At 35.9% G+C, this 22936-nt stretch overlaps 1 protein-coding gene across 1 annotated transcript in view; it reads left to right on the top strand.

Moving 5' to 3' along the window:
- LOC148950478 (uncharacterized) overlaps nt 1-22936 on the top strand; it is a 111909-nt gene that overhangs the window by 75330 nt on the left and 13643 nt on the right. Inside the window, exons 5-6 of the mRNA XM_089092434.1 lie at nt 8338-8559; nt 16213-16333. Of these exons, the coding sequence (XP_088948560.1) occupies nt 8338-8559; nt 16213-16333 (343 nt within the window). The remainder of the gene's footprint in view (nt 1-8337; nt 8560-16212; nt 16334-22936) is intronic.

Here is a 22936-nt window from a genome sequence, read left to right as displayed (position 1 = left end):
TAAAAGCTATTGCCACAACCATACTAATACAATTCATACGAGGACTTGATGTTTTCAATAGTATTGAACCGAACTCGTGGCTGATTATTGATGATTTGGCTGAATCCATTGAACAGTTCTCACAGGAAATGCTACAACTGTTCATCGTTCGCTCCCACCATGAACACATTTCCATAGCCCTAGTTCTACACAATCTGTTTCATCAGAGCAAATGTGTGCGAACCCTTGCATTGAATTTCACTATCTATATTATCTATCAAGTTGTTCGTTATTCTAGCTCGCTAATTACTCTCAATAAACAGATATACCCCGGCGCCCCAAAATTTCGGTTGTCAGCGTACACTCAGGCGACTAATAAGCCCTATAGATACATTTTGCTGGATCTTAATCAGAGCACACCCGAGGATCTACGTGTAGTAACCGACATTTTCGACAATGAAATTACAGTATATCTTCCGGTGAACAGTAGAAAAGGCTATTAGTTGGCGTTATGACACTGAAGAAACTACACGAACAACTGCATTTATTTTCCGTTTTAAGTACTTCAAAACCCTTGCTTAGGAAGGCCATACTCAAACATGGTGTTGACAATGATTTCATTAATCTAATATCTGAACTTTGTTTAAATTTAAGTGAGGGAAATTTTCAACTGCCAGATGGTGTTTGACAACAGACAAAGCAACATCGTCCCACTGTACGCGCCTTGGCTTGTATAAACAAGGGAAAAATTTTTAAAAGAAAACGGCTCCTTCAAGCAGGTGGTAGCTTTTTCACACTTTTACTGCCAATAATTGCAGGACTTGTAAACAGTTTTCTCTAGAGAGAGAGTGAATCGCAAAACCCTATAAATTGACACCATTTGAACTTGTCCTCTCGCCCGTCGAACATTTTGAAGACAATCTAAGCAAATTCATTAATGATGAGAATATTGCCGATGACAAAAAACTGATTTTACTTCAAGATGCATTGCGACGTGTGGACAAACATAAACCTTATCGTGAAAGACCCACCGCTGTCGCCGATCCCTCTAAACAGGAAACATCTCCTCAAGATTCTGCAGCAGTGCATTCAAAGGAGTAGGAATTGAATTCAATTGTACTGAAAACTGGAAACCTATTGTCACTGACCTATAGAGAACAGAGTAAAAGAGTATTTTCTTATCTCATGTTGGAAACTGGTGATGAACATCAAATTCAAGTCGACAGCACAGGGAAACGAATTATAATTCAGGGAAAAAGTTATAATCTAGTTGATTTAATTTGTGATATGGTGACGAATCGTAAAGGACTTTTATCATTTGACAATAATCTATACACCTTTCTAAATCTATCAAAATTCTCCAAAAGTCTCATTGGCAATAAGCAAATTCTAAAGAAACTAAGAGAATATAGTCCTCCAACCAAACAAACATCATTTAAAAAAGAAGAAGATTCAATATTTGAAAATACTATCAGCAGCAGCAGCAGCAATGATTTTACAACACCTGTGACTGCTAGTCAAAAGCGAAGACGAATTGATTCATCCTCCAGTGTGCAAAAGGGGAGTGGACATTACACTACGTGTTTACGTTCAAAATGGATGAAGTTCTGAAAGGTGTCTACGAAAATATTGGTGAAGCAGGAAGTTTAAGTTCTCCCAAAACCCTCTCTAAAGTTGTCTCTGACAGCACATTAAAAAAAGCAAAAGAGTATCTAGAGAATTAACCGAGTTATACACTGCACCAGAATCACAGGCTTCGTGGCAAACAATATCGTCAAACTAAAGCCTTTTCCCCTCTGCATATAATGCAAATGGATCTTTTAACTTAAGACGCAATTCAATAGAGACACAATGCCCCCTAAAAATATATTCTAATGGCAATCAGTGTCTTTAGTCGCTAGGCATATACCATTCCATTATAGTCAAAGAGAGGTGTTGAAGTTGCTCAGGCCATTGAAACTCTTCTTGAACAGGATTCATATAGAAAAATTCAATCGGATCGTGGTAGTGAATTTGTTAATCCCCCTATGCAAAATGTTCTATTGAAATATAATACAACACTTTATCATAGTCACAGCCCGATAAAGGCTGCATTGGCTGAACGATTAATAAGAACGATTCGTCTATTAATTTCAAGATATTGTACACTGAAAAATACATCTGCTTTTATTCATGATTTAGATAAAATCATGCGGATATACAACCATTGACCTCATCGATCTCTGTCTAACTCAAGCCCTCGGGAAGTTCACTTCAGTGAAAATACATTTGATGCTTTTCTAAAGCAATATTCCAATGGTGAAAAAGACAAAAAAAATGTGAAGAAGAAATTCAATGTTGGTGATACTGTTCGAATTAATAGAACCACCAATATTTTTGAAAAGGGGAATTATTTATGGAGCACCGAACTTTTTAAAGTGTCCAAAATCTTGGACACTGAACCAATGACACATCGACTGCGAGACACCAAAGATGATGAGGTCCTCGGCAGTTTTAATGAATATGAACTACAAAAAGTTAGAAACAATAGCGAAACGTATCAAATTGAAAAGATATTAAATAGCTATACTTGCTGGAGCAAAAAACTGTTTTTTTTTCGCTGACTAGGATTCAACTCTGGTTTCGATTCTTGGGTCAGTGCTGAAGACATTAAAAATGACCAATGATTTCTATGTGACTTTCATGTCCAATGTTTCCGATCCTCTCTACAATGACTTGAATAGAACAAGTGATTTTTGGACGAAACTGTCCCCCACCATCAAATTCGACGGAAAGTATGAAGTGGCTCTTGTCGACTGTATTCTCAAAAATACCCACGACATCCTGAGAAAGGATCGTAAATATGAAATAAAAATTAGATCCTATGATTTGCCGCCACCACCCTCAAGTGATCAAGAACAAATTCAAAAAATCAATTGGATGGATTATCCATATATTGAATTACCCTATGGGGAACTCACCAGTATGAATGATATATGTCGTTCTATTAATAAAAGAATATCCGCTCGTAAGAAAGGAGCTTTTTATTTCAACTATTCAAAGGAGGAGGGTAAGATCTACATTAGTTCACCTATTTCCAGCGAAAAGGTTATTCTCAATGATAACCTAAAGGATGTTCTTTGCTTTAAGCTCAATATAATCAATGGTAACAGTGCCGAAAACACTAATTTCATTTATGCTGACAACCCGCCTGCCTTCTCCACAGACACTTGGATATTCCTCAATGCTTTATTTGTGGAAACATCTCGGGTTGGGAATTCAACTGTCCCCCACCTACGAGCTCTTGAACTAAAAACCAATCAACAGCATATTCACAACTACAATATAAAACATCTTCATTATATTCCTGTAAACACTTCCTATTTGGAACTCTGTCAGTTAACACTAAGAACTGAATTAGGTGATCCTACAGCAATTTCAAAATCCTTGACTGTGATTACATGCCTTTTCGTCCCATCGTTCAGCAACAAGATGTCTAATAGAAAAGTGGTATTCACTTGTCCTGATATTGACTGCTATGTTAATACTCTTGGCCTATGAAAACAGGGCAATGGAATGGACTATTACAAAGGTCGCTCGTCAATGTCTGGCTATGGTCTTGGCAGTTGGTTTGCTAAGCTGTTTCGCTCTTCACTACCACTGGCTAGAAAATATCTTGTACCGGCTGCGACAGATTTTGCATCCTCTACACTATACGATTGGGGCTCTGGCAAGGATTTTTAAAAAAGTGCTACGGAAAATCTTAGGTCCAGTACGCGAACCCTTGGCGAGAGATTAAAACAAAATGGTAAAGGCTTAAAAAGGTCGAGAAACAATGCATCACTCATCAGTCTCCACTCAGGTTGAAAACGAAAGACATCATCTCTCTTTTCAAAGAAAGGAAGGAAAAGTTTGACACGTAGTGTAAACAGAAGAAGAAGCTCCAAGAAGAAAATTGTTAGATCGAAACTAGATTTCTTCTCTTAAGATGTCCTACCTACCGCATAAGGATTCTCAACCCTCAATCACCGCCTCATTGAATCTACTCATTGCTGAAAATGTTGATGTGAGTGTCAAGCATGGATACTATGAACAATTTTATCTTCAACAACCCCTCTCCGATAATATCCACTTTCAAATTTATTCCAATGAAGACTACTTTATGGACATGTCTTCAACATTTATAGATTTACAAATGAAAGTCCGGAAATCCGATAATACAATGCCAATCGGGCCGATGGAATATCCTATGAAAATTGTATATTACATAATTTATTTCGTCAAATCAGTGTCTACATCAATGGCACGCTGGTGAGCACAAGCAACAATCTCTCAAATTATACAAGCTATATGCAATTCATGTTAATGACACCCAAGTCATACAAGGAATTGAGAGGCATCTCCAATGGATATGAATATATTACTAATACTGATAGTACAGATGCACTTGAAAATGCTACAACTAGTGAATTACATCTAGTTGGAAAAATATATCATGAAATATTTAATATACCCCAATGGCTGCCGCCCAATATTAAAGTGGATAAAAACTGACGCTTGCACCATCCAATTTCATATTGAGAAAAGAACTTCCTGGCAATCCGGATGTAACTCTCTCCCTCACCTCGGCAATGCTTCATGTACGCAAACAACAGGTCATGACTTTTGTTGCTTTGGCAGTGGAAAAACTGAGAGCCAATGGAAAGAATATTAAACTACTTGTTCCTCATACAATCACCAATCAACGTCATATTGCGATGGGGTCACGCACCTTCACCGACTCATCCTTTATCAATGGTGAAATTCTGTCAAAACTCGCTTTGGCATTTGTAAAAAGCGCCAGTGTAATAGGATCATGGACTGAATGCCCACATAAATTCGAGATGTTTGGATTTTCATCTCTTGTGTGCAAAGTAAACGGTATTCCACTCTACAATCTATCTTTTAATAAATCCTATAGAACATTGTATGAGTTGACCATGCAAACCCTAGATCATGATTCGCAACTATTTGAAAATGGTATAACCGAAGATATGTTTGCTAAAACACATGGTATCATTTTGCTGGATTTGTCTGGCACGTAGGATATGAGTATAGTACGTACATGGAGTGTGCATTTAGAGTTTACATTTGCCGACCCATTGGCTGAGAGTATTGCACTAATCTCACTAAGTCAATATGAAACCTATTGGGAAATCACTCCCGAAGGCAGTGTTCTACTAGACTCGGCGCCATGAACACCAGTCAAATAATCAATGTATTTAATATGGATCCCTACATGTCACAGTACAAATCCTATTGTCTACCCTAGGACTTTCTTGGAAAAATTCAAAGTGTCAACAATACCTTGATTATTGTTAATAGCAGTCCGTCGACTGTGCTGACGGGTCATTGGCTGTGCATCTTTCAAACAATGAAGACGATTGAAATTTTTGATCCTCTTGGTCTACCCCATACATTCTACACAACCCACATCAGCAACTATATTGAGAGCAGTGGGAAAACTATTATTCAAAATCGGAAGAGGGTGCAGGATCTAACGACTAAAAGCTGTGGCTTCCATGCACTACTATATTTTGTGTTCCGATGTCGCGGCTATACTTACAAGCATTTTCTCCACATTTATAGTGACAATCCACGTCTGAACGACTTTCTAGTGGAAAATATTCTCTCAGACCTATACTGTATTGATTTCAGTGCCCTACGAGTAAAGTGCTTTAAAAATGTTTGTGAATTTGTTTATTAATAAAATGCATATATATATATATATATATATATATATATATATATATATATATATATATATATATATATATATATATATATATATATATATATATATATATATATATATATATATATATATATATATATATATATATATATATATATATATATATATATATATATATATATATACATACATATATATAGAACAATGTCTTTAAATCTTCAATTAAGATTTCTTCTTCTTCGGTGTATAGGCAACTCTAGTGATCCGCTAATGTCGGTAAATCCTTTGGATTCATTTTATATTGATCTTGACTGACTTCAAGTTCAGGATCACATTTTCAACAGTACAATGTAACTTCACTCTTGTCATATCTTTTTGTATAGTCATGATACTATTTGCATTCATATTATGAAATTCACGAGTTTCAATCTGTCTATTTGAAGCAATATCACATACAGTGTTTTCAAATGGTGAATCACTTTCAGTAGCTGCCAAATAAAAATCACTTGGTTTATAGTCATAGTAGGCAGTGTCATCACAACGATGACGTAGAAACCAAATTGTCTTGTTAGCCCAACAGTTGAATCGTAAACCGGATTCCTCTTCCCAGAATAATTTAAATCTACGACGATACCAATCTCGTAGAAATAAACTAAAATCACGTCTGGGATTCTTTCCAATCGTGGCGGGGTAAGTATTCTCCCATTGATCAAATTTATCATAGTGACAATTGGAACACATGTGTCCTCTAGGGTGAGAGTCACTAATCTCCTGAAGGCATGAATTACATTCCTTAATTCGTATTGTATAGCCTCTATGTAATTTTCAGGGATTCCATAATTTACATTTTTTACTATAGTCATCAATAATTGTACAATTCTCACATTGAGTCCAACTGCCAAGAGTGTACATGCATAATCGACATATATATAACATTTTTTGGTTTCCGATGTCAACTCTTTCAGAGCTAAAACGAAACTGATCGTCCTCGTTCCATAAATTCAGTGAGGGGACTGGGGAGTGGACTAGCTCTGTGACGTTACCTCTTTCGAATGGTGGAGCCATCTACACTGAATCCATTGGCAATGTTTTCAAAAGTATATCCACGATATTATTCTGCTTTGTTCCAATTAATATATCAATAAATTGGCTATAAGCACTTGAGTCACATCTTAAAAGTTTCATACAATAGTCCAATGGGGGAGAATCAGTTTTCATTATATTGTCAAGTGTTCCCCAAGAGAATATCCTGCGTTGAAGAGATAACTCGAGAAAATCGTCATCCAAAATCAAATGTTTTTCCATAAACACTAGATTTGTTCTAATTCTCTCTTTCTCAGATTTATTCATTTTTCAGTCCTTTCTTTCTGACTTCTGACTCTAGACTGACCCTGATTCATTAGCCTAGCATTCTAACAGCAAAAGAGAGGGAACATTTTCGATTTCGAAACAATTTTATTGAACAATTACAACAACAATAATACTAAGCATGTACAATTAGCGATAGAGTTTATTGCCTTCGATATGTTTCACTAATGCACTTAAAGCACATTGAAGTCTACTCACATGTGCTATATCAACTTTTGCAGCGAAACATAATTGATCCTCCATTTTAAATTTGCTCAAGGATATCACATATCTTGCATATACTTCATCCCATTCCAGACAAAGCCGTGATCCTCTCGTGATTTCCACCGCAATGTTTGGTGCTCTTGTATTATTACCATCAACTCCACTATCAACTTCTAATAAGATGAACATTCCACTCTCCGTTATCAACACACAAATATATATCCAAATGAGTAAAGTCAAACTGTTCTTCTCCTCACTCCTTTGAATTCTATTCACAGACTAATAAAACTATAGCAAAAATCCTTTCCTCATATTCTCTGTAATCCTCCGCCCCTAATATGTAAGCGAGCCTCTGATTGGTCTAGAAGGAGATGTAACCGAGTCTCTGATTGGTCTAGAAGGAGACACGTGATCGTCTTTCCTATTCCTGGATCATAACATTTACCCCGAGCCTGCACTTGGCCAAAACAACAACAACAAATAAATCGACCTGGGAAAAAGAGGGCATTGACACACTTTAATTATGCAATCATTCTCCCTGGGGATTCCATACCCATATTTGGTGTACTCGTGGGACTGACATAACCACGTGTTCTCCCTAGGGACTCTATGCCCATATATGGTGTACTCGTGGGATCAATAGGGTCATTTCTACTAGTATAGTCAACCAAAGTGTGCAAGTTTTGCCCATGAGCCACCAAAATATTGCCATGCCCCATCGGCGGGGCCTACCCCCACGCTGGGAATCATAGATATAGTTAGTAGGTACCTTTCAGTTGAATGTTACATTTTAATTGGATAATTTTTCAACATCCTTAATTAGTGGGGATAGGTTTTCTTTTCAGGAAGAAGTGTGATTGGTCTTTTGACATTTATGGCTGAAATTTTGTCACCACCTCTTCAAAAAAACACACACAATTAAACTGAGATTTGACTTTTTATTAAGTACAGGAAATAATTTTTTCTCTTTCCTCTTTTTATTACTGAAATCTTATTTTTTCAATTATTTTGGCACAGAAAAGACTTCTGATTGAATGCTAATTGTTCATTTTCTTTATTTTATAAAAAAATAGAAATGAACCTGAGACGTTTTCTTTCGTACCTTTAACAACAACCACGACACAGCGAATTATACGTCCAAGAAGAAGGAAGCCCAAAAGGGGTAGAAAGAGAAGGCCGCAAAAGGATCAGCCAATTATCCCAACATCAAATTTGGTTTATATCGATTCAGGCTTTGGATTTATGAAAAACTGGTCAATTGATACAAGATTCAATGATTTAAGTAGACAAGGAAGGTAAAATTATTTCAAATATGTTTTTTTTAAGAAACACAGTTTATTAACAGAAAAATAATCGAAGAATGAATTAAGCGCGGTTTAGACAAGAAAAAAATTTAACGTCGGCAGGGTATCCAGATTCCTTTGCACCCAGCTAGAAAAGGGTCTTCGACGCAGGTTAAGATTTAATATGCATCTGTTTCGACGTATAGTTGAAAAACTCCTCCAGCCTCGTCTTGATTGACAACATTATTGCTATTAGCCTACTATTAGCATCTTTTGTTGGTGGATCATTTTTGGACAGCCAATATGATTGGACCGCCTTAGAAAATTTCCAAGGCCATGATTGGCTATCCATTGCTGGCAGGGCGATTGATGTCAATCAAGACGATGTTTTCCTTCGGCTGGCAAGAGAGTATAAGAAGATGACAAAGGAAAATAAAAGTGCCAAAATTGGTAAAGACTATTGGTTTATCTCTGATGATGATTTATCTATTTGTTTATCTCTGATGATGATCTGACGATCGCTTGGATTATTTATTTTTTCAGTTTTTCTCTTGTATGCGATGTCCTGTTAATATGAAAATAAATTTGTTCTTTCTAGGCAATTAATAATTGCGTTTTCATTTGAATGAAACTAAATGAATTCCAGTTGTGTCTTCATTAATTGTGATGCCTTCAGTTTTTTGACGGGTATTTTTTTGTAAACATACATAGTTTTATCACGGTAGATTCACTGTTTGAAATATTAATAACTTCTTCACAATTAGTATCATAAAAGAAAGCAATTAAACGACGTTTGAAACTTAAGGGATAACGATATGAGTTTATATTAACTTTTCTATTAATCTAAATTGCATTATTTTTAAAACAAATCTTTCCTTATCCTAAAACCCCTTTCTTCCTTTCATTTTTCAGTTAAATTTTAGTGTAAATAATTGTCTAGCTTTTAATTTGGACTTCGTGCATCAATAACCTAAAAGTAAAATTTAGTTTTCAGCCTCTCAATCTAATTTAATAAATGAATTTACAAACCTTTTGACGACAATAGGCACAGGGATATTTTCTTCAAAACAGGATCTGTCGAAAAAGGGAAATTTCATGCTCGTAACCCAGCTTCTTGCTGATTTTAGTGTGTTCTTACGTTAAACTCGTGTGCTCTGTCCCCGTGCATGAACATTCCAGTCAGATCTTGTGCATAGATATAATTGAAAAGATCTTTGGCACCTTTAATTAAGCCTTTCTGGAATTTACACCAGACAAAATCTATTTTTCAGTGCAAAAATAGCAAGGATTTAGATCTTTGAAATCCTTGATTTATGTTGCAAAATACGACACAAAGACCTAATGCTTACAAAGACTTAACAAATATTGATTCGATTGATTATGCCTATAATTTGCGTTTATAGTACTATCATATTATAAATACTTCCAATTTTCTAGCTCTATTACTTAAAATGAAAATATTTGCATTTACGCTTCATAACTATACAATAAGCCATTTTAACTCATTTTAAGTTATCATTACTATGGTTTTTTCATTTTCATTACGTTCTTTTGAGCAAATCTTTTCGTATATAAGTCCGAACAATAAATAATATCAACGAAGAATGTAACATGAATGATATGAACGAAAGAATAACAACAAAAGAATGGATGAATGATACGAAAGAAAAAATTGAATTATATTTATATCGTTCATTCATAATGAACGAATTCCTTTTCGATTGCAGTTATGGATAACATAGTCTGTGTCCAAATAGAGATTATCTACCTCTGGTGTGTCAGTTTCAATTGTTGTCTTGCTTAGAATGGGCTGTCTATGTAAAAGCAACTTGAAAAATTTTACTACTCCCATACCTTAAACTGCAGAACTTCTAATTTTAAGGAAAGCTGAAACAAATATTTTCTAACTCTCATGCAGATAGCCTTTATAAAATGCAATAAAGACAACACTGACCAAGCTAATAGGTTATAAAACTAAGAAATTCCATCCTAAGGATTTTATGCGTCTTCAACCTTCTATGCAAAAAATCTCCGCTAGAGTGTACTCAAAAATTTCTTAAAGTTTCTTGGCGATCGAGCGAACAGTATGTTTTTAATCTGAAATACTTCATTTGGGTAGTAGATTAGATCAGTCTTATCTATGATCCTTTACTAGGTTGTAGCTACCACTGCAACCACCATATTCTTCGCTTAGAAACAAAGATACTAACAACTTTTCATAGAAAATGGACACAATATTATGGAAAATTAATGTAAATACTTATAAAACAAACATAAATCTATATGCATTTGATCATTGAGGTTTCAGCGATAGCTGCAACCTAATAAGGAATGAATCGCAGCCCATGGTAACATAAAATTAACTATTTTGAAAACAAATCGGATAGAAATATAAAGCACACCATTGGAACTGCCGTGGCCGAAAAGTCTGTGCACGAAGCCATTAGGCCAGTTTTCTGGCCTAAACAACAAGGAAAATTATTGTTTTGCTTTGGAAGCGCTAATGTGTCCTCTTTTTTTCTTCCACTGCTTACAGAGAAATGTAATATCGTAGAGAGATGGTCAGTGGCTCATTTTAATGGATGTCACTAGCTCTATTTGATTTTGCAATTAAGAAAACACAATATTGAAAATAAAATTTTTGACAAAATCTGCATTTTCGTATATAAGATGATGAATGACGTCATAATTGTAGGTTACAACCATAAATGACCTTAAAGTAAAAACTAACTATATGATGACGTTAGTTTTAATGATGTCAGTACCGTCTGTGTAAAATTTCATAATACTCTCAGGTATGATATAAAAGGGTGTCATGTCACGTCGCCTTGACAGTTTAAGTTGGTAATTCGTGACGGTGTCATTCTGGTCGCAGTGATAGCTGCAATCTAGTAAAACCCGAACACGGCCAACAATACCGGAAAAAAGCCTGGAATCCCCAATAGGCTTTGGATCGAAATAAAAAGTATACCATTAGAATTGCCTTGGCCGAAAACATTAACCAGGAAACTTACAGTCCCTGGTATTGAACATTAAGGACAATCCATTGTTTTTGAAAAGCGGGGAAGGTCACTTTTTTTTGCATGGGGAGCATCTTTTTTTCTTTTTGCTGTTTTTTTTTCGCTGCTATTGGGGAAAAACATAGAGAGCTCTTTAAGGATGAGCTCTTGCCCATAGCAACCGAAAAACTAAAATAGAATGGAATTTTCAACAAAAACCGAATCATAAGATGCGTGATGCAACACAGTTAATTTTTGACAAGATAAGTGTGTAACACTTATCTTAAAGATAAGTTTTGACAAGATAAGAATATAACACAAGTATCTTTTGAAAATGTGCTTCTTTGGGTATATTTGTGTTGTCAACAGAGAAAATAAATAATGCACTAACCTTTTCAAGTGTTTTGCAAAATTTATGCACGTCTTATCCGAGCTATATAAACTTTACTTTTTAGCAAAAATCGTATCTTAGCAGTAAATTGTGTCTTGGCACTAATGATTTCATTAGGGTCTGGCGAATTCGTTTTTATATTGTATTGAATTTTTTTTAAGCTGAGGGTTGCGTGTTTTCCGCTTCTACAATCGCATTTACGTTGGGGTTTAGAAGTTCGCTTAACTGCATTTTCGACCGCTCAACTTTTTGGGCACAATTGGTTTTGTTATACCCTTGTTTATCTTTTATAGAGTTAGGTACAGAAACTTTTTTTTCCCTCTGGCTTCTTTAAGATTTGATATGAGAATCTTAAGTTGTGGTTTTGCGCTGCATTTTCTAGCTTGTGAGTGACTTTTTCCCACTGACGGACGCGCTCATATCTTACGCTTTCTTTGATGTGCTTTTGTAGTTCGGCTCTTGACTTTTTGCCTACGTGGCTTGAAGCACACCTCTCTTGATTCATCTCTTGAGGTTAAAAAAAAAGCTCTGTTTAGACGGTCAGGATTAGTCAAGCACATCGGAAGCAACTGTAGTGCTGTAGGTATAAAACCGCAGCAACATTTCTCCATCATTTGAACATCAATGGGTAGAGAGTCACGTCAGTTTTGGAAATAAAGGCGAAAACCATGTTTCTTTTGATCAGAATCCAGTTTGGTGATATTCAGGGTTCTCATTGGTGCCTGCTTCTTCGCTCACACGGGGGTATGATCACTGCCGGTATTGGATCCGGTACAGGCTCCCCTGAAGGCCTGGACATCTTGAACAGAGGTACATCATCTCTTGAATAGAATATAATCTATATAGGCTGCAGGTGACATCGCCATTAGAGCACCAAGTGATAATTGAGAAGGTTTGTAATGAAACAGAGAGTTTGCAAACTCTAATTAATGGTCAAGAGAAAATTGGATGATTTACTCCCCATTTTTGCATCTTTCTCCACATATGTGGCATTCGATCATATCATGCAGTGACTGGTCAGTAGAGCCATTTAAGCCGGGCAAGTCTCCTTGTGCAGGGAGGTAGTCCCGTTTTGGACAACTTTTCACTGTATGCTCTAGCTCCATGTATTATGAATCTTTCTGGTCTTCAGCAGCATCACGGGTGAGAGCATACATCGCTAGATGCTTATGTTGAACAGCTTACCGTTTAAGTGGACAGAGGGAGATTCTTGGGCTAACAGGGACCCACACAAGAATTTCGCAATGAACTGAAGAGGTTCATAAATCCCACTGTCTAAAGTCCGGATCTATCCTGTTTTTCAGATTTGGGGAATCGATATTTCTCATCTGATTCTGTTATAGGTATCTCTTCGGACAAACACCTCTGATTCGTGTCTCGCAAAGGTAGATGATATCTGCATGATATTTATGTAATTCATAGGTCATGACTTGGTGGTTTGTCTTTTCTTTTATGGGTCTTATATTCGAACAAAATGTTCCAAGAATATGTTTATTTGTTTGATGTGGGTTGGGATGGTTGAATCATTCATCGGTCTCGCCCCCATCCATTGATGCAAATGCGTGTCGCTTAAAACTGGGGACACCCTAGAATATAACAAACTATTGAGAACATATACTTTTTCATTCAGATAATTCGTCAGAATTTATTTATCCGTAAGCTCCCTAGACTCACAGCACTCTTTGTGCAGTGATATTTGACTACGTCAGGCGTGTGACTCGTTAAAAGATCCACTGGGCTATCACTTTGAAGTGTACAACTCGGGCCGCCCATCGATGGTTAGGGACGGAGGAATTCTACAAATAACTGTAAGCATCTCCCAGCCAGGTGACAAACAGTCTGTTTGAACCCCTTTGATCCCAACTTGACCATATCCGATATCAGTCTATGATTCTTGTTTTTGGGGGAGTATATAGCCTACCATAATCTCAGGAACAAGTTTTGATAATGCTTGTGTTTGAGTTTCTTTTACATATGATGTTTTTTTCTTATTTATGTTTTTTTACGCGTTATGTTTTTTAAAATTGGTCTCTCTTGGTAAGAGATAATATTAAAGACAAAAAAAAAATCCATAGATATCCAGCTCCTTGGTAGCCACCAAGACCCCTATGCTCTGGGTGTTGCTTTATTAGTAAATAAGACCTGTTTTTTGTAAGATCTTCTAAAATTAGTTGTAAGACTTGTGAAAGGTAAGACTTGTTAATGCTTATATTTTATATCAGCTGTTTGTAAACATTTTGTAACTGTGACGCGAAGAGTAAGTATGCTTATATGCTGACATAGTTTTAAATTATCACTTACTCTTATATTGCTGTACTAAAGGCAAAAAAAAAAAAAATAGAAGGCAACGAAAACGAGCTGGATATTTCATAATCGTTTTAAATTTTATTATAAAAAAAAAATCACGATTCGAACAACCACAGGTGATGAACTATTAAAAATTTACCCAAAACTAAACAGAATTTAAACGAATTTTTAGAAATAAAAGAAAAACTTATATCTCCAAATATATGAAGGAAAACATTTTTCTTCGTCTTCTTGCAGCCAGGAAAAATTCCAATTTCTAAGATTCGAAATGAAAGCGTAGTTTTTCCCAGTGAAAAAAAAAAATTACTTTTTAGTACATTTAGACAAACATATTTTTATATTTAAAAATATTTTTTGTGTAATAAACAGATGTGTTTAGCCATTATAGGGTAATTTTAGAAGGAAGATTAGAAAATTGATTTGTCAGGATTTTTCAGATCACATAACGAGGATCAAGTAGTCTACCAACTCTCTTTTAAGAATTCCCGTTGTGACTATAACATTGGACGCTGTAACAACTTGAGTTATATTAGTAAAAGTTGACCGAATATTAGTGTGAAGAAGGATAAAACCAAGCAACTTCGACTCAGTGAAGTTCCATCTAAAAAAAAAGAAAAAAAACGAAAATGAAGTTACCACACAAGTAGATGTGTTTTTGTAAAACAAAGTTTCTGCGAGAAACTCCGATATGCCTCTCCATGCCAGTGCAAATGCCTACAATAAGAATTAACAAAATTTCCTACTAGATCTAAAAAGGTGATAGACCTGGTAATATGTTACTACAACGTATGTATGATCCCTTAGCTATTTTTCATTCATCTGGTTTTCTGGTTACATGAGGTTACTTTCGAGGCAAAAGGATCAATAAGTGAATAATAGAATTCATGGAGATATATATTCAAGTGCGCTGATTAGTATTCTGAGGAAGTGGGAGAGGATTAACCTTGACCAGTAATATTGTAGGCAAAGAGCATGGAAAACTCATTTCAGAGTAAAATGAAACGCTTGAAAATGAATTTCCTGTAATCCACACATAATTCAGTTATATTTATCAAAATTCTTAATCTTTTATCTAGCGTATTTTTGCTATTGAGAATACGTTTCTTGCAAAGAGTCTTCACAAGGTTAGTTTTAAAATCCTTTAAGGTTTGTTTCAATGGTTCGATTAGATCAGTAGTTTCCCAACGATTTTTAGCCATGTCCCCCTCACCCCCTAGGCATTTCTAGAATCCTGATGCCTCCTTTGTAGTATTTAAATTTTGTTCTTCAATTTTGTACGCGTATCCACCTGAACTAAGCTTAAAAGGTGTTATCCAAAGGCTGAATGTCTCAAAGACAAAGGTCCTAGTAGCGAATTTTCCCAGCACAAATTCCTGAAGTAATTTCGGCAAACATTTAAAGGGGATCTTTAATGTGTAAACAGTTTGAAAAGCTAACGAGAGGGTAAAAAGACAAATTTTTGTCTGTATATAACACCTTTTACACAATGGATGGCGTCATGGCAATACTATCGTGTTTCTTTTTTGCTCTTTAAATGCATATGAACATAGCGTCAATCAGGCAATTTTTTTTTCAAAATTAACGCTCTAGTCTGGATTATAGTCAGCCTGAGGGTACGCTTCCTGCACATGACCCAATAAAATCTTACCATGCCTGATCAATGGGGCCTGTGCCCCATGTTGGGAATTACGGGATTAGATAAGCAAAACAGAAATATAATACTGTCAGGACTTGTAGTATAATATCGTTACTACCTTTGCTTCGAATCTTTGAAGGTCTTTTTCTGAACCTGGATTAGAAGAAAGATTCCAAAGTTTTTTTGCTATTCATCCTGAAACGACCAAGTAACTGGTTTGAATATCATAAGTCACTGTAAGATGTTAAACTTATCGTTTTCCTGATGTGTGCATTGCTGCTTAGGCAATAAGAGGCTTTCATAAATGCTGAAATTATATCTGATTTCTTTAGATTGATGTCGCTCTTGCTCAACACAAAACATCTGCCTTCTGGAACAGGCAGAGGCATTGGAATCGATGAGGAAATGGGCCTGGCCATCTATCGAGTCGGAAGAGAAGATGAGTTTGCAGAAGTAGGTCAAATCTCTAAATTGGAATCCTAGTTTAAAACTTAATTTTAAAACTAAAATAGATGGGCAAAACTAGTGGCTCATAGACATTTTTCATCTATTAAAGAAATGGAGACCTTGGGATCAACAACAAGGCTGGTTTTCATGCCTTGTTAAAAATCTAAGTTGGTGGTGTAAAGTCATAAAGTCAACTCGGTTAGCACTGTCAAAATTTTAAGAGACGGATACTGAAATACTGGCAGCAGCTTGTCAGCTACCTCAGGTATATAGTAATTATGCTGGATTTACATGGGTAGTGGATGCAACTGCATGGTTGCTATTTACGATTGCTTTTGCAGGTTCTAATAACATTAATGGGTTCAAGAAATTGTTACTGTAGAGTGACTCGAACTTCTATCTTCGTTGTCAGGAAGAGAGCTCACTAGCCAATGCGCTACAGCAACTGATAGTAAATAAGTAATTATAGATATGATGATGTGAATTGATCCATAAGGGAAGGCCAAGAACAAACTTGCAATATCTGAAAAACTCTCTATGGATTATAATGCGTTCAGTCTTACTAAAAAAAACTTTGAAACCGGCATGATAGAAAGCATGTGGGGCGCAAACAATGTATTATAGAGCCTTTCTAGGCAAATCTTATTCAGTTCTATCATGCTCTAGTAATACAACAAGTTCAGAAACAAAAAATAATACACTGAAAAATATTACATCAGATCCAGTTTATGGCAAGGCTACTCAAAAGTGTGGTACAAAAAATAAAAAAATGGCCTCTTATTTGGGAGCTGTAGAATCTCATTCAGTAAAAGATGGGAAGGTAAAATTAAAATGTAAAATTTTACACGAGGAAAATTTGCCAGTATTCATACACAAAACTCGTTTTAATTGTCTTACTTTCTCTTTGGTGGCTCCATTTTATGTGTGGTGATGTTCTGGGGGATTTATTAGGGGAAATGTGCAGCGGGGCAGGGTTAGAATTCTCGGGGAGATTTTTCCATGAGGGGGGTTTATTACCCACGGGAGAAATTCTCTATGGGGGAATTATCATTGAGATAAATATTCCATGTGGGAATTATTAACAGGAGAAATTCTCCATGGAGAAAATTTTGCAGCGGAGAAACTTTCCATTTGGAGGGGGGGATTCATGGGAAAAAATTTCCACATAGGGGGTATTTCCGTCATGACCTGAAAACGATCAGAAATTAAAAAAAAAAAAAAAAAAGTCTTCTTTCTAATGAAAGTACGCTAAGGAGAAAATTTTCAAGCAGAATTTCCAGGGAATGGGGGAGGGGGGGGGGGTTCAGCAAAGATGGAATTTTCCTGAAGGGGGATTTGTATCGGTAATTACTGAGGATTATCAGTGGTTTTTTACATAATGGGAAGGGAGACAAGTGTCTAACGTATTAAAAAGCATTTTTTAACTTTTGATTAACATTCTGCCAAATATAGAAGATGGTTTGGGGAGAGAGGGAGTATGAATTAATCTCTACCCTCCCTTCACTTGGAATAAGCCTGAATATAAGTGCTGATCAGGGATAGCACCCTTCTTATTGCAGATTTTTGTTTAACAAAAACTATTACTTTCACTTTCGTGCCGAAAGCAAATTTGGAGACGTTGAAGGGGGTGAACTGCGTCACCAGGAAATTTGGATAGGTTGGACGTGAACATATACTACCAGGAGATTTTTTGGAGCTTTAGAGGGTAATGGAATTTGGCCAGAATTCATATATGGAGTGTCAGCACAAAATTGATGGATAAAATAAAAAGGAGATCCAGATTGGAAATTCTTATGACGAACATTTACTGTTCTAATTCCCTTTATTTGAAAGAAAGGGGATGAGCCGCTTTAGATTCACTTGTTACTGTAGAATGACTCAAACTTCTATCTTCGTTGTCAGGAAGAGAGCTCACTAGCCAATGTGTTACAGCAACTAATAGTAAATAAGTAATTATAGAGTTGATGATGTGAATTGATCCATAAGGGAAGGCCAAGAACAAACTTACAATATCTAAAAAATGTCTATGGATTATAATGCGTTCAGTCTTACTAAAAAACTTTGAAACCGGCATGATAGAAAGCATATGTGAAGTTTCAATATTTGTCTTACTTTCTTGTTGGCGACCCCATTTTACACGCGAAGATGCCCTGGGGGAAATGTCCGGGGGAAATTTCGAGCGGAGTTGGAATTCTCTAGGGTATTTTTACGTGGGGGGGGGGGGTCCCACGGGAGATACTCTCCACGGGGAAAATTTTCCGTAGGATAAAGTTTACATTGGAAGGGGAGGGGGATCCCAGAAATATTTCCCACACAGGGTGTATTCCGCCATGATTAAAAACGATCGGAAACTAAATGAAAAACTAGTCTTTCTTCAATCGAAAGTATGCCAAGGAGTATTTTTCAGCCGGAATCGTAAACAAGAAATTTTCTGGGAGGAATTTGCAGCGAGCATAGAATTGTCCGGGGAAAATTTCCTGGGGAAAGAATTATACGTGGGAGGAACCTTCTATGGAGAAAAGTTCCGTAGAAAGATTTTCCACGGAGAGGGCTTAATTTCCTTGGATTGTTTGAAAAACGATAAGAAATTAAGAAAAAGAGCCAAGTTTTTTCTACTGAAAGTAAGGAGCAATATTAAAACTTAAAACGATTAAGAGCTATTACATATATGAAGGGCGCTGTCCCCTCTTCAATACCTCGCTCTTTACACTAAAGTTTGACTTTTCGTTCCAATAATTTAAGAATGGCTCCTGAAACACAAGGGTCATTTAATTAGAATAATAAGCTGTTTTAAAAATCCCCCCCAAAAAAGTTTAACGTAAAGTGTGATGTACTGAGGAGGGGATAACCCGCTTCATACACGTAATTATTTTTGTTCGTTTTAAGTTTTAATATTGCTCCTTACGTTCAGTTGAAAAAACTGTTTTCTTTAATTTAATTTCTGATTATTTTTTAAATAATGTCGGGAAATCTGGCTCCTCCTCCATGGGAAATTCGCTTACCCCACGAAAAATTCCTCCTCAGAAAGATCTTCCCATGTAACCCCACTCCAGAACACCTCCCCCTCGGTAAAATGTCTGTATAATTTCCAATAACCAATACTACATATAAACAATGGGCAAAATACATATCTTGCAGCCCTTCCTACGAGGATTGTGGGGGGTCAAATCATCCTCAAGGACATATTTATTAAAAATTCAAAATTTTTATAAGACAAATTTTGGGAATAAAAAGGCGTGGGAGGGGGATAGCTGCCCTCAAGTATTTTTGGTCACCTAAAAGGGGCACTAAAACTTTTGACTTCCGATCAAATGAGCCTTCTCTCGCTCTTCTAGGATCACTGGTTCAGTACAGTCACCCACAGAGAAAACAAAAAACAAGCAAGAAACAACAAAAAGAAACAAATAAACACGTATCCATGATAATTTTGGCAAAAAATGAAAATTCCACGTTTTTGTATAGATAGATAGATAGATCGTGTATTTCCACACACAAAAATTTATGAAAAATAAAGAAATCACAACAGAACAAATTACGAAACATACATTAACATGATACATAGCAAAAAATACCTTATGGTAATTTATCGAGAAAATAAATGTAATTCCCTATAATTAATAATTATTAATGGTAAAAACATTTCCTTCTTTCTAATCCCTTCTCTATGTACGCACCAATACGAAATATTGTGGTTGGATTACTACTTTGTAAAATACCAGGAAGCAGCAAAACAATCCCATGTAAGTAATTTTCCCTTAAATCAGAGAGCACAGGCCACTTTCAGAGAAAATGGTCTAAATCTTCGTCGTCATCTCTACAAAGAGGATACGCATACCAACCTTCAGGATGCACTACCCTCTTTTTGAACACCATTTGCCTGCTCTAAATGGGAAGGCAATTCGCCATAGGCTGAATCCATTGACATAAAATCATAGTTGGTAAATTAAATGTAAAATATATTTCTTCTCCAAACGTACGTTTAACCTGATTAAAATGATTCAATTTAGCAGAATTTAAAACCAGCCTTTGTCAGTACTGAATTTCTTGACCCTCTAAGATAAATCGTACCTGGCTTACTAAATTTGGTGGTAGATCACGGGAACCAAGACTGTCTTTCCATAAATAAGGCATTCCCACTCTTTCGAGTAATGACCTAATTTGGGATGGCCACGACGTTTTCGAACCATAAGTCAACATCTGATAATAAGCTGCTCTTACTAGTCTATCTTCATTACACTTAATGAGCTTCAACCAAAATCGAAGCATCAAAATAGACCTACGTAGTTTTAACGAAAACAGACCCATATCACCTTTCAGAATCTGTGAATGAGTTGTCTAATGTAATCCAAACAGTCTTTTATAATACTGGAGCTGGAGGGACTCCAACTTCTGTGCCGCTTCTCCGCCCCAAATCTCTGCTCCATATTCTATTACTGGTAAAATATTCTTTTATGCATTTTTAGGTTTTTAATTCCCATTATCGTCGGATTTCTAAAAATTGCAGACATGGCCACTTTGCCTCTATTAATTATTTCATCAACGTGACTCTTTAAACTTCCATTTTCTGATAAAAAAATCCTAAATATTTTGTTCTTTTACTTACTTTCAGTTCCTTATTATTAATTTTAAATCGATAATTATCTTCGCCACTTCCTTTCCTTTTTTTTTAAAATAACAACTTCACTCTTTGCAACATTCAGCCTTAATTTTTTCATATGCAAATATTCTTCTATAAGACTCAAAAGCGTCTGCAGATCTTGCGGTGTACTAGCCACCAAAGCAATATAATCTGCAAATAATAAAGTGATAGTTTATGGGTCCCTAGACTAACTTTCGGAGCCCATCTATTCTCTAGAAAATCAACAACATCATTTATAAAAATGTTACACAATTTAGGAGAAAGAGTGCTGCCCTGTTTTACTCCCAGCTTAATATCAATCTCACTATCAATCTATCAATCTCACAAACAAATGAGAGAGGCCAAATTCTAAACAGGGCATCCTTCAATAGCTCTCTGTCGACACTGTCGAATGCCTTCTGGAGGTCCAGAAATCCCACATAAAGACACGTTTTTCCCTTTCCATATTTATCAATTAATGCCTTTAAAGTAAATATTGTATCTACCGTCCCGTAACCTGTCCTAAAACCTCCTTGTTCTTTATGTATTATATTATTTTTATTTGACCATTTGGAAAGTCTGGTATCTAGTATTTTCTCCATTACCTTACTTAAAGCAGGGACAAGCACTATTAAACGACAATCATGTGCAACTTGGGCTACCTCTCTTAAAAAGTGGCATAAGCAATGATCTCTTCCACTCATTTGGCTATTGTCCTGAATTTAACACTTTATTACAAAGAAAAACAATTATCGACATAAAAATTGAAAGAAAATTCTTAAATAACGTTATTGGTACGCCATCAACACCCACAGCCGAACCTCCTTTTAAATTCTTGAATACAAACTTAATCTCATCATTACTCACTTCCCCTACTAAATAATAATCATGTTCCTTCATAGGATAAACAACCATCTCTGGGGCATGTGCTACCTCTTGTATTTCTGCACAATCACCTTCCAAGCTTTCTAGGTAATCAGGCCATGAATTGGCGTCTGGAGCCACCTGGGTATTTCCTTTTTCATTTCCAATATCATTCCTTATATAGCCCCAAAACTTTTTAAATCCTTATATCCAGAATCCTCTACAATATCCAGTTTCTTTTTATTCTCAAACTCTTTTTTTCCATTTTATTAATCTTCTATAATCTCTTTTTTTATCTTTATATTCGGCTAATTTTAAACTTTGATCTTCAGCTCTTATCACGTTCATTTAAACGACCCAATAAATATATCACCTTTTCCTTTATAAAGTTATATTACAAATCAAAATATAGCTCATTTTTTTCTTTTTTTTTCAGATTACACGATCCTTCACAGCTGGAAATTGTTTCATTTAACTCCATAATTATACCATATATATCTTTTCCACCGTTTTCTAACGCTTTCAACTTATTTGGTACATGCAACTTCATAAGCTCCCTTTTAAATGTTTTAAAATCATTATCGGTTAAATCATATCTAATTCGTTTTCCTAAACCGTCTAATCTAAGCTCCCCATTACATAAATTTATAACTCGAAGACCATCATCCTGAAGCTTCCCAGTCTTCAGCTCAAGCTTAATGCTCTATGATCGGATCCAACTAAATCTAGTACATCCATATCAATCGATTCAGGTGCAAAATTCGTATTAATCAGCGCATAATCTACAACACTTGGAGTTGGGCCCGAAAGGCAAGTAAACTCGCCCAGACCCTTATCATTTCCAAACCTTCCATTCGCAATGATAAGACCATGTTCCCCACAAAGCGCCAGAAGCTTTCTTCCCCAAACATTTATTTTTCTTTTTCATCCTTATTACTTCACGGTATTCTACAACAAATAGGGACCAAATCTCCTAAATCTGGGATTAATAAATCTGGAACCTCAACCTCAACACCGGTATAAGCATTAAAATCCCCCATCAAAACGCACTAAAAATCACTATAACTTTCTTGTATTAGTGACAGTTCATCATCTAATATTTCCAAAGTATTTTCTCCACTATACGA

The sequence above is a fragment of the Artemia sp. Qi Xiang Cuo genome, chromosome 7 (genome assembly GCF_049724085.1).
Source record: "Artemia sp. Qi Xiang Cuo chromosome 7, ASM4972408v1, whole genome shotgun sequence".
In the NCBI taxonomy this organism is placed as follows: domain Eukaryota; kingdom Metazoa; phylum Arthropoda; class Branchiopoda; order Anostraca; family Artemiidae; genus Artemia; species Artemia sp. Qi Xiang Cuo.
Note: the sequence above shows the minus strand (reverse complement) of the source record. Positions and strands in the feature narration are given on the sequence as shown.